This window comes from Mesoplodon bidens (assembly GCF_964165515.1).
Source record: "Mesoplodon bidens genome assembly, chromosome: 10".
Taxonomy (NCBI): domain Eukaryota; kingdom Metazoa; phylum Chordata; class Mammalia; order Artiodactyla; family Ziphiidae; genus Mesoplodon; species Mesoplodon bidens.
In genome coordinates, this window is record NC_138172.1 from 70,773,462 (window position 1) to 70,786,651 (window position 13,190).

Here is a 13,190-nt window from a genome sequence, read left to right on the forward strand (position 1 = left end):
AAAGATATTCAGGAGGCAGTTAGCCTGATGATGTGGAGGCTGTTCTAGCTTAGAACTAGTTAGAGAGGCCACCCACCCTCAGCCCCCAACCACCTGCCTGACCACTTGCTTGTCCACCTACACCATTCTAGGCCTATCCATCCCATCCCCGAGAAGAGGATTTGCCACTGTTCTTCCATCATTGAGGATATACACTGAGACTAAAGCACTAACGACAAATTTCATCTTATGTATAAACGACACCTATCTATGTATAAAAACCGTCTATATATATCTATTCATACATAAATATAGACACAGATATAGATATGGATATGGACATATATAAAAGGAAGGAGCATATCTTTTTCTGAAATGAAATCCACCTTGCCTTTTGTTTATTTTGCCTTCAAATAATTAAAAATTGGCATAATTTGTTAAATACAACTAAGTTTTTAAAAAATATTTAATTAAATTAATTAATTTATTTGGCTGTGTCGGGTCTCAGTTGCGGCATGTGGGATCTTCGTTGCGGCATGTGGGATTTTTCATTGTGGCGCGCTGGCTTCTCTCTACTTGTGGCGCACAGGCTCCAGAGTGTGTGGGCTCAGTCGTTGTGGTGCACGGGCTTAGTTGCCCCGTGGCATGTGGGATCTTACCTCCCCGACCAGGGATCAAACCTGTGTCCCCTGCTTTGGAAGGCAGATTCGTAACCAATGGACCACCAGGGAAGTCCCACCTTAAATGTGACTAAGTTTTTAAAGAGAGAAGACCTTGAAGAGGCTGGAGCAGGTGTTCTCTTGAACAACTCTCCTGCCCTTTGGCTCTTAGAAGTGCATTGTCAGGTGCCAGGTATTATTAAAACGGGACACAGAAAATGAAGAGCTAACAGTTCCATTACATTTTCAGCCAAGATAAATGAAAAGTGATGATTTGTGATCTGGGTCAGAGATAGTGTGGGACAGAAGGCAAGAGCTATCCAAGGAAAATATAGGCAGGTTTTGCTTTCCCAGCTCCTCCTCCCAACCTGAACTCCAAATCCTGTGTTACTGCACACACAGTGGAGGCAGCTGAAATGATATGAAATTATTCAAATGACAGAAGTACAGACCTAAAATCAACCTCCACTGGAGAGAATATTTTAATATTGTTTTTGTATTGTATAATATCCTTGGTAAACTTTAATATTCTTATTAGCATTTGCGATAAAGCTTTATAAAATACTTTATTTGATAAGCTGAGAAAAATAGCTCCTTAGACTAAATCAACATACTTGCCCTCTCTCAGGAAAGCTTGATCACCCTTTGTACTCTGAAAGAGATATAGGATTAAAGTTGGAAAAGTTGAAAAGCAAATTTAAAGTAGCAATGAAGTTGAACAGGATATAGTAGGAAAGTTGACTAACTTTTAGGACTTTATTTAATGTGTGTATATATACATATATACACACACACACACACAAAGATTTTTAGATAAAAATCTTAACATTGTAGTGGACAAATTTCAGTTTTCTGGAAAAATTGCTTTAAAGAGTAATGAATATATAAATATATTCTTTCTATATTCATTCAATATATAGTCATTCAATATATTCATTCAATATATATATTACTCTTTAAATTGCATTTTATTTCATTTATTTATTTTTAAAATAAATTTATTTATTTATTTATTTACTTGTTTATTTTTGGCTGTGTTGGGTCTTCGTTGCTGCATGCGGGCTTTCTCTAGTTGCAGCGAGCTGGGGCTATTCTTCATTGCTGTGCATGGGCTTCGCATTGTGGTGGCTTCTTTTGTTGCAGAGCACAGGCTCTAGGCACACGGGCTTCAGTAGCTTTGGCACACGGGCTCAGTAGTTGTGGCTCATGGGATCTAGAGCTCAGGCTCAGTAGTTGTGGCACATGAACTTCGTTGCTTCGTGGCATGTGGAATCTTCCTGGACCAGGGATCAAACCTGTGTCCTGTGCATTGGCAGGCGGATTCTTAACCACTGTACCACCCGGAAAGTCCCTAAATTACATTTTAAAAAGCAGGTTTCCCAAATAAATTTGCCTATTACAATGTTAATTTTTTATCTAAAATTGTTTAAAATTTCACCTCTGTTTTCTTCTCAAACACGTTTTTAAGATTATGAACACAATGGATCCTTGTTGCAAAAATTGGGGAAAACTTGAAGAATATGAAAGTGAAAATAAAAATTTCCCATTTTTCTGCCACTTGGAAATGATGACTTAATATTTTCATGTGGTCCCTTTCAGTATTTTTTAATATGCTCACTATAAGCATCAAATAATATTGATGAGAATGAGCATTCTTATTTTGTTTTTTATTGTAATGAAACATCCTCCAGTTTTCCCTGTGAAGTCTGCTGCTTCTTAAACCTAGTGAAAAACATAATTTAAGCTTTTCTTGGTGACTTAGGATAGCCATTTTATTTTTTTCATCATTATTAGATTATAATTGCTATACAATGTTGTGTTAGTTTATGCTGTACAACAAAGTGAATCAGTTATATGTATACGTATACCTGCATACCCCCTCCTTCTTGGGCCTCCCTCCCACCCTCCCCATCCCACCCCTCTAGGTCGTCACAAAGCAATGAGCTGATCTCCCTGTGCTATACAGCAGCTTCCCACTAGCTATCTATTTTACACATGGTAATGTATATATGTCAGTGTTACTTTCTCAGTTCGTCCCACCCTCCCCTTCCTCTTCTGTGTCCACAAGTCTGTTCTCTACGTCTGCGTCTCTATTTCTGCCCTGCCACTAGGTTCATCAGTACCATTTTTCTAGATTCCATATATATGTGTTAATATACAGTATTTGGTTTTTCTTTCTGACTTACTTCACTCTGCATGATGGACTCTAGGTCCATCCATATCACTAACAATGACTCAATTTCGTTCCTTTTTATGGCTGATATTCCACTGTATATATGTACCACATCATCTTTATCCATTCATCTGTTGATGGACATTTAGGTTGCCTCCATGTCCTGGCTATTGTAAATAGTGCTGCACTGAACATTGTGGTACATGACTCTTTTTGAATTATGGTTTTCTCAGGGTATATGCCCAGTAGTGGGATGGCTGGGTCATATGGCAGTTGTATTTTTAGTTTTGTAAGCAACCTCCATACTGTTCTCCATAGTGGCTGTATCAATTTACATTCCCACCAACAGTGCAGGAGGGTTCCCTTTTCTCCACACCCTCTCCAGCATTTATTGTTTGTAGATTTTTTGATGATGGCCATTCTGACTGGTGTGAGGTGATACCTTATTGTGGTTTTGATTTGCATTTCTCTAATGATTAGTGATGTTGAGCATCTTTTCAAGTGCTTGTTGGCCATCTGTATGTCTTCTTTGGAGAAATGTCTATTTAGGTCTTCTGCCCAATTTTGGATTGAGTTGTTTGTTTTTTTTGATATTAAGCTGCATGAGCTGCTTGTATATTTTGGAGATTAATCCTCTGTCAGCTGCTTCATTTGCAAATATTTTCTCCCATTCTGAGGGTTGTCTTTTCGTCTAGTTTATGGTTTCCCTTGCTGTGCAAAAGCTTTTAAGTTTCATTAGGTCCCATTTATTTATTTTTGTTTTTATTTCCATTTCTTTAGGAGATGGGCCAAAAAGGATCTTGCTGTGATTTATGTCAAGGAGTGTTCCACCTCTGTTTTCCTCTAAGAGTTTTATAGAGTCTGTCCTTAGATTTAGGTCTTTAAATCCATTTTGAGTTTATTTTTGTGTATCGTGTTAGGAAGTGTTCTAATTTCATTCTTTTACATGTAGCTGTCCAGTTTTCCCAGCACCACTATTGAAGAGGCTGTCTCTTCTCCATTGTATATTCTTGCCTCCTTTGTCAAAGATAAGGTGACCATAGGTGCATGGGTTTATCTCTGGGCTTTCTACTCTGTTCCACTGATATGTATTTCTGTTTTTCTGCCTGTACCATACTGTCTTGATTACTGTAGCTTTGTGGTATAGTCTGAAGTCAGGGAGCCTGATTCCTCCAGCTCCGTTTTTCTTTCTCAAGATTGCTTTGGCTATTCGGGGTCTTTTGTGTTTCCGTACATATAGTAAAATTTTTTGTTCTAGGTTTGTGATAAATACCATTGGTGATTTGATAGGGATTGCACTGAATTTGTAGACTGCTTTGGGTAGTATAGTCATTTCCACAATGTTGATTCTTCCAACCCAAGAACATGGTATATCTCTCCATCTATTTATATCATCTTTGATTCATCAGTGTCTTATAGCTTTCTGCATACAGGTCTTTTGTCTCCTTAGGGAGGTTTATTCCTAGGTATTTTATTCTTTTTGTTGCAATGGTAAATGGGATTGTTTCCTTAATTTCTCTTTCTGAAATTTCATTGTTAGTGTACAGGAATGCAAGAGATTTCTGTATATTAATTTGGTATCCTACAACTTTACTAAATTTGTTGATTAGCTCTAGTAGTTTTCTGGTGGCACCTTTAGGATTTTCTATGTATAGTATCATGTCATCTGCAAACAGTGCCAATTTTACTTCTTCTTTTGACATTTGGATTCCTTTTATATCTTTTTCTTCTCTGATTGCCGTGGCTATGACTTCCAAAACTATGTTGAAAAGTAGTGGTGAGAGTGGGCAACCTTGTCTTGTTCCTGATCTTAGAGGGAATGGTTTCAGTTTTTCACCACTGAGAATGTTGTTTGCTGTCAGTTTGTCATATATGGCCTTTGTTATGTTGAGGTAGGTTGCTTCTATGCCCACTTTCTGGAAAGTTTTTATCATAAATGGGTGTTGAATTTTGTCGGAAACTTTTTCTGCATCTATTGAGATGATTCTATGGTTTTTATCTGTCAGTTTGTTAATATGGTGTATCACATTGATTGATTTGCATATATTGAAGAATCCTTGCATTCCTGGGATAAACCCCACTTGATCCTGATGTATGATCCTTTTAATGCGTTGTTGGATTCTGTTTGCTAGTATTTTGCTGAGGATTTTTGCATCTATGTTCAACAGTGATATTGGTCTGTAATTTTATTTTTTTGTGTTATCTTTGTCTGGTTTTGGTATTAGGGTGATGGTGGCCTCGTTGAATGAGTTTGGGAGTGTTCCTTCCTCTGCTATATTTTGGAAGAGTTTGAGAAGGATAGGTGTTAGCTCTTCTCTAAATGTTTGATAGAATTCGCCTGTGAAGCCATCTGGGCCTGGGCTTTTGTTTGTTGGAAGATATTTAATCACAGTTTCAACTTCAATGCTTGTGATTGGTCTGTTCATAGTTTCTGTCTCTTCTTGGTTCAGGCTTGGAAGATTGTACTTTCCTAAGAATTTGTCCATTTCTTCCAGGTTGTCCATTTTATTGGCATATAATTGCTTGTAGTAATCTCTCATGATCCTTTGTATTTCTGCAGTGTCAGTTGTTACTTCTCCTTGTTCATTTCTAATTCTGTTGATTTCAGTCTTCTCCCTTTTTTTCTTGATGAGTCTGACTAATGGTTTATCAGTTTTGTTTATCTTCTCAAAGAACCAGCTTTTAGTTTTATTGATTTTTGCTATTGTTTCCTTCATTTCTTTTTCATTTATTTCTGATCTGATTTTTATGATTTCTTTCCTTCTACTAATTTTGTTTTTTTTTTCTTCTTTCTCTGATTGCTTTAGGTGTAAGGTTAGGTTGTTTATTTGAGATTTTTCTTGTTTCTTGACGTAGGATTGTATTGCTATAAACCTCCCTCTTAGAACTGCTTTTCTACATCCCATAGGTTTTGGGTGGTCATGTTTTCATTGTCATTTGCTTTTAAGTATTCTTTGATTTCCTCAGTGATCTCTTGGTTGTTTAGTAGCATATTTTTAGCCTCCATGTTTTTTTTTCTTTTACAGTTTTTTTCCTGTATTTGATCTCTAGTCTCATAGTGTTGTGGTCAGAAAAGATACTTGATACGATTTCAATTTTCTTAAATTTACCGAGCCTTGATTTGTGACCCAAGATGTGATCTATCCTAGAGAATGTTCCATGAGCAGTTGAGAAGAAAGTGTATTCTGGTTTTGGATGGAATGTCCTATAAGTATCAGTTAAGTCCATCTGGTCTAATGTGTCATTTAGGCTTGTGTTTCCTTATTAATTTTCTGTCTGGATGATCTGTCCATTGGTGTAAGTGAGGCATTAAAGTCTCGCTCTATTATTGTGTTAGTGTTGATTTCCCCTTTTGTGGCTGTTAGCCTTTGCCTTATGTATTGAGGTGCTCCTATGTTGGGTTTATTAATATTTACAATTGTTATATCTTGCTCTTGGATTGATCCCTTGATCATTATGTAGTGTCCTTCCTTGTCTCTTGTAATAGTCTTTATTTTAAAGTCTATTTTGTCTGATATGAGTATTGCTTACTCCAGCTTTCTTTTGATTTCCCTTTGCATGGAATATCTTTTTCCATCCCCTCACTTTCAGTCTGTATGGGTCTCTAGGTCTGAAGTGGGTCTCTTGTAGACAGCACATATATGGGTCACAGCCAGTCTGTGTCCTTTGGTTGGGGCATTTAATCCATTTACAGTTTTAAAAAAATTATTTATTTATTTATTTATTTATTTATTTATTTTTGGCCGCATTGGGTCTCATTGTGGTGCGCGGGCTTCTCATTGCAGTGGCTTCTCTTGTTTGGAGCATGGGCTTCAGGCACACGGGCTTCAGTAGTTGTTGCATGTGGGCTCAGTAGTTGTGGCTCGCGGGCTCTAGAGCGCAAGCCCAGTTGTTTTGGCACATGGGCTTAGTTGCTCTGTGGCATGTGGGATCTTCCCAGACCAGGGATTAAACCTGTGTCCCCTGCATTGGCAGGCGGATTCTTAACCACTGCGCCACCAGGGAAGTCCCTAAACCATTTACATTTAAGGTGATTATTGATATGTATGTTCCTATAACCATTTTCTTAATTGTTTTGGATTTGTTTTTGTAGGTCTTTTCCTTATCTTCTGTTTCGTGCCTAGAGGAGTTGTTTAGCATTTGTTATAAAGCTGGTTTGGTGGTGCTGAATTCTCTTAACTTTTGCTTGTCTGTAAATCTTTTGATTTCTCTGTTGAATCTGAATGAGATCCTTGCTGGGTAGAGTAATCTTGGTTGTAGGTTTTTCCCTTTCATCGCTTTAAATATGTCCTGCCACTCCCTCTGGCTTGCAGTTTCTGCTGAAAGATCAGCTGTAAACCTTATGGGGATTAACTTGTATGTTTGTTGTTTTTCCCTTGCTGCTTTTAATATGTTTTCTTTTTGTTTACATTTTGATAGTTTGATTAATATGTGTCTTGGCATGTTTCTCCTTGGATTTATCCTGTATGGGACTCTCTCGGCTTCCTGGACTTGACTGACCATTTCTTTTCCCATGTTATGGAAGTTTTCAACTGTAATCTCTTCAAATATTTTCTCAGTCTCTTTCTTTTTCTCTTCTTCTTTTGGGAGCCCTATAATTCAAATATTGGTGTGCTTAATGTCCCAGAGGTCTCTGAGACTGTCCTCATTTCTTTTCATTCTTTTTTCTTTATTCTGCTCTGCTGCAGTTATTTCTACCATTCTATCTTCCGGCTCCCTTATCCCTTCTTCTGCCTCTGTTGTTCTGTTATTGATTACTTTAGTGTATTTTTCATTTCACCATTGATTGTCTGTTCTTTAGTTCTTTTAGGTCCCTGTTAAACATTTCTTGTATCTTCTTGATCCATGCCTTCATTCTCTTTCCAAGATTTTGGATCATCTTTACTATCATTACTCTGAATTGTTTTTCAGGTAGTTTGCCTATTTCCTCTTCATTTTTTTTTTGGTCTTGTGGGTTTTTATCTTGCTCCTTTGTCTGCAAGATAATTTTCTGTCTTCTCATTTCTAATTTACTGTGTTTGAGGTCTTCTTTCCCTAGGCTGCAGGATCGTAGCTCCTCTTGCTTCTGTTCTCTGCCCCTGATGCTGAGGTTGGTCCAGTAGCTTTTGTAGGCTTCCTGATGGGAGGGACTGGTGCCTGCGTTCTGGGGGGTGGAGCTGAGTCTTTTCCCTCTGATGGGCAGGACCATGTCAGGTGGTGTGTTTTGGAGTGTCTGTGAACTTAGTGTGACTTTAGGTAGCCTGTCTGCTGCTGGGTGGGTTTGTGTCCCTGTCTTGTTTGTTGTTTGGTCTGAGGTGTCCAGCACTGGGAGCTGCAGGCAGTTGAATGGAGTCTTGTATTCAGATAGAGGCCTCCTAGAGAGCTCTCACTGCTTAACATTCCCTGGGACTGGGAATTCTCTGGTGGTCCAGCGTCCTGGACTCAGCGCTCCCTCCCCAGAGGCTCAGGCCGACTTCCAGTCAGGGAACTAAGACCCTGCAAGTTTCTCATTATGGCAATAAAGGGGATTTAAAAAAAAAAAGATAAAAAAGACAAATGAAACCCCAGACAAATGATAAAAGCAAAATCAAACAAACAGAAACAGGGAAACACACACATACAAAAGAAACAAAAACAGAACAAAATAAAACAAAAAGGAAGAGAACAACCAGACAAACAAAAGAACCTGAAAACGAAATCAAACAATTAAAACCAAAACTAACAGAAACAAAAAGCCCAAAAACAAAACCAGAGCAGAGTGCCAACTGAAGAATAAAGCAAAGAAACAAAAACTGACAGAAATGATTAAAAAAGAAAAAAGGGGAAAAACACAGAAGAAAAGCAAAGCAAAGTAGAAATAGTAATATAAAAAATACATTAAAGAAAAAGAAGGGAAAAGAGCACAGAACAACTGAAAAGCAAAGTAAAAATAGAAATATATAAAAAAATTAATAAAAGATATGTTAAAAAACAAGAAAATCCCAAAAGACTAATAACAACAAAACAAGAACAACAACCAAAAAAAGAACAAACAACAAATCAAAGCATAATAAAAATAATAGCAATAATAATGTTATCTCAGCTGTCAGTGTCCTTGCTCCCGCTGTGAGCCACAGCCCACCTCCACCTCCCCAAGAGGCCCTCCACTGCCTCTGGGCTGTCCTCTGGACCTGTTGTCTGCCCTATGGGGACCACTCAGGCTCTGATCTGGCCCAGTTCCTGCGTGTGCTGCCCCCAAAGTCCACAGCTGCCAGCACTAGACTGTTTTCATATGTGGGAACTCTCATTGTCTACTCAAATATTCCATGGGCGCAGGTTCTACCTAGCTGATTGTGGGGATTTAATCTGCAGCTTGTGCTGCTAATGGGAAGATTTTCAATCCTCTTCCTTGGTCGCCCCACCCCTGGGGTTCAGCTTTGGTTTTATCCCACCTCTGTGTGTGGGCCATCCACAGGAGTCTGCTCCTGGGGCTGCCCTGAAGCACTTGGGTCTGCCCCAGTGAGGACAGAGTGCAGAGGTGGTACAACTGCTTGGGTTGGGGGAGCCCCAGTGGTACCAAATGCACAGGGAAGCCAGCGGCCACGGGTGCAAGAGATATCAGGATAGTTATCATTTTAAAGAACAGTTTTTAGAATGTACCTCTATGTAGTGATTTTGCAGGGTCTGCAAGTCTGTTTTGTCTTTAAATCAAGAAAGCCTTACACTACTGTTTCTGTATTGTTTCTCTTTGCTTTGTGCAAAGAGAATCTGCTTGCTCTTGGGAGCTTCCTGACAGCAGCTATTTCCTCTACATCCCATTACTCCTCTCAGTCAGGTGCTTCATGTATCTTTACCTGCAGACCCCAGGATTGGCCACTACTCTAGCAGGAAAATTATTGAAGTTCCAAAGGAAGCAGGGATAAGGAAAGGGTTTTATTCCTGCTTTACCTACATCGAATGCCATGCCTGCAGTACCTACATTCCCTCACACACTTTCCTTCCCCTACCAGATGTGGAATTCCTTCTTGGTCCAAATGATCTTGGATCTGTTGCTTGACTCTGGGGATGAACAAAAGCTCCCAAAGGGACAATTGTTGCAGTGAGGGGGTGAGGGTAGAGCATGTTCTGACCACTTTTATTTCCTTTTCTGCAGCAGAAATTGTAGGTAAGGTGACAGTCCACTCACAGTTTCCTTATGCCTTCAGGAGACAAAGGACAAGCTTTTCCCCTTGTCACTTTCTGTCTCTCTCTCTTGTAGATAAATATATAGACAGAGAAGTAGATACAGATATGGATATTAGAGAGAGTGTGAAATTAAGAAAAGAGGCAGCATATCCTTTTTAGAAGATGCAAAGAAACCTTTGCAAAATGCTGCTGAAGAAAAATACACAGTAGTCTATTAATTCCATTTCTTTTCTTGAGAAAGAAAAACCACTATATAAAGGTATATGGGTCTCAGGCCCTCTGTAGAAAAATTTCCCAAGCATCTTCCATTAATGCACATATAATTCCATAAATCATAGCAATTGTTCAAATTGTTATTTATCTATCAACATTGAAATAATTAAATAATCAATAGTTTGAACTTTAAATGTTTTTATACTTTGAGAGTAGAGAAATTCATGTCCCTTTTTTAGTTTAAAATCAGTAAGACTGTTCACCTTTATGTGACTAAGTGACCACTAAATTTTATTGCAGATGTGCTTTAAATATTTGGTAAATTTATTTGTCTTCTGGTTTTGTAGGTTGGGCTTCTGGGACTTCAGATGTTGTGGACACATGATTCAGAAGAGGCTTTAAATAATGCAAAAGATGACAGGAAAATCATGCAAGTGACCAATCAGAAATTTTTGGATATTCTAAATACTCTAATTGGTCAGACAACACATGACCTAAGCAAGTTTGATAGAGTAAAATTTGAAACTCTAATTACCATCCATGTGCATCAGAGAGATATTTTTGATGACTTGGTAAAGTATCATTTTTTTCTTAATTTAAAATAATTTAGTATACTAATTAATAAGTTAGTGCTTCTAATAATGAACAGTTAAGTATTATATGTATTTCTTAACTTATATGAACCTTCCATCTGCTTGGTCCTTTTTTACAACTATCCAGTATAGTTGTATAGCTGTAGACAACTATACACTGTCTACAAGTATCTATATTTGGAAGTTTTAACAATCATATGTGTATATTTACCATTGGCATTCTGAAAGTCTGGAATCAACTGATGTGATTTGAACTAATTGTTTCATTAAACCAATAACCAGGGATGTGATATAATTTAGGTGGGCTTCGTCATGAGTTACGATAATGTTAGTTCATAACTTGGCCCCTGTACAGAGAGGGCAAGGAGAGCCTGAAGAGAGAGGCATGTTACTCCAGGTTGGTAGGTGGAAGTTTTAATAAGCCAGGAAGTTTACTCATGAGGCTTGTCTTGGGCAGCCACAAGCAGAGTAGATCTCTGCATTTGTCTGCCAAAATTTTCTAAGTTTATATAGAGGCCTTAACTGTCGCATATACCATCCAGATGGTCTTGACAACACATTGCTCTCTCAAGGCTGCGTCCTTGAAAACAGCCCCACTGTGGGAACAGTGGGCAGAATGCCCATTCCAAGGACAGGGAAGGGGATGAGGAGCCTCCAATTGCCTGCGTCCATCCAGCTCGTGGGTCATGTCTTCTAGATTACCTCTTCCAATAGATGAGCCAACTGTGAAAGAAGTCCAGATTGAATAGAACCAAGCTTCAGGGAACTCTCATGGCTGTTCAATTGATAGTGTCCAACAGGGCATCATGGGCTTGCTTTGGGCAAAGTTCTGCAGGGTGGGAGTAAGAGGGATGATATTTGAATTCTCTTTGGAAATAGAACCCTAACCAGTGGTCTTGAGCAGTAGTTATCTATTATGGGGTAGGGGCCCCAGGTGGCTTTGATATTGCACCATTTGACTAGTTTTGTCTTTAACTACCACTGCTTTATTCTGTTTGATTTTATCTATCTTTTAGGCATCTTTTTCCTTCATCAGAGACACATAATTCATGCAACTTGGGGTGCTTTTTTAGAGACTATGATCCCAGGCTACCTGTTTCAAATTTGTATCAAAAATTCTGATCACATAAGTTGTATTTATTGAAGATTGAAGGACATGTAGTCTGTCTATTCCCCTGTAATCTAGATCCTTCTTTCTCAAAGTGTTGTATGACAGTCAGTTGCATTGGGCCTCACCTAGGAGCTTGTTAGAAAAGCAGAATCTTCAGCCTCCCCACCAGACCTACTGAACCATAATCTGCATTTCAGTATGATTTCCAGGTGATTCATATGTGTATTAAAGTTCTGGAAACACTGTTCTTGGATTTCTCTGGTTCAAGCTAACCATCAAAAAGCCGCATACTTAGACCATATTGTTTTGGCCTTCTACAGATTTGCTTTCACTGAATTGCAATTACCATTATACTTTGGCTTTCCTTGAAGTCCACTTCAAGAAACGTTCATATGGAATCCATTATTATACCTGCTATGAATGTACTATTGAGGATATCTATACATCTCTCACTGACTCTTAAAGCTGACATCTCATGGAAGAAATTTCTTTTTAAAATCAAAATGTTCAGCACATCTTTACTTTCTGTACAGAATGGATTTTTTAAAAGAAAATATACACACAATTAAGACTATGAAACTGTTTTCTTTTTGTCTTAATTGCTACTGAACTCATGGTCAGTTTGCATTCTAAGTAAAATGAGATCTCATGGCCAGCATATATTCATTTTATTTTCCCATGTATAATGCTTAGAATAGACTGATGTACAGTAACAACTCAGTAAATATTAGCTATTCTTCTTTACTTCTTCCTCCTCCACCCCTTCTTTACCATCTTATTGGATTGTTGAAAGTAGCTAGCTGACCGCATCTCCATGGCTGAGGGTCCTGTGTTAGAAAACAGAGTCCCTGGGGGTGATACTGGACTATGTTACCTGAAAGCAGCTCTTTTAAGCTGATGAATACAAACTGCATTTTAAGAGGGAAGATAGGAATTCTTAACTGGAGGGGGAAGCAAGATCATAAACAATGAAACAACAACAAAATGCAAGATGGTAAATAGCATGAAGACTTGATTAGATGGAGAACTGAGCATTGTACAGTTGCCAGAGTCCATTTTTTAGTGTTGAATGACCTGGAAGTGGGCCCTGGGTTGCGGAGCAGTGAAGGGGACCACTTGCCACTTCCTATGTTGGTTCCCCTGAGTGGGCAGGACTGGGGTTTCTCCAGGTTTGCTGATGCAAAGTCGTGAAGCACTGTAGAATGTGGTGGTGGTGGGATGTTGTTCCTAAACATGCTCACCTGGTTTCTATCTCTTGCATCCATGGTGGTGGGAGCCCAGTACTTCTTGCCCCATGGGTATAAGCTGATGACTGGGCA

The 13,190-nt window shown here is 38.6% G+C and overlaps 1 protein-coding gene across 1 annotated transcript in view; it reads left to right on the plus strand.

Moving 5' to 3' along the window:
• Nucleotides 1-13,190, plus strand: part of DNAH8 (dynein axonemal heavy chain 8) — a 343,843-nt gene that overhangs the window by 150,932 nt on the left and 179,721 nt on the right. Inside the window, exon 42 of the mRNA XM_081246835.1 lies at nucleotides 10,515-10,739. Coding sequence (XP_081102961.1) covers nucleotides 10,515-10,739 — 225 coding nt within the window. The remainder of the gene's footprint in view (nucleotides 1-10,514; nucleotides 10,740-13,190) is intronic.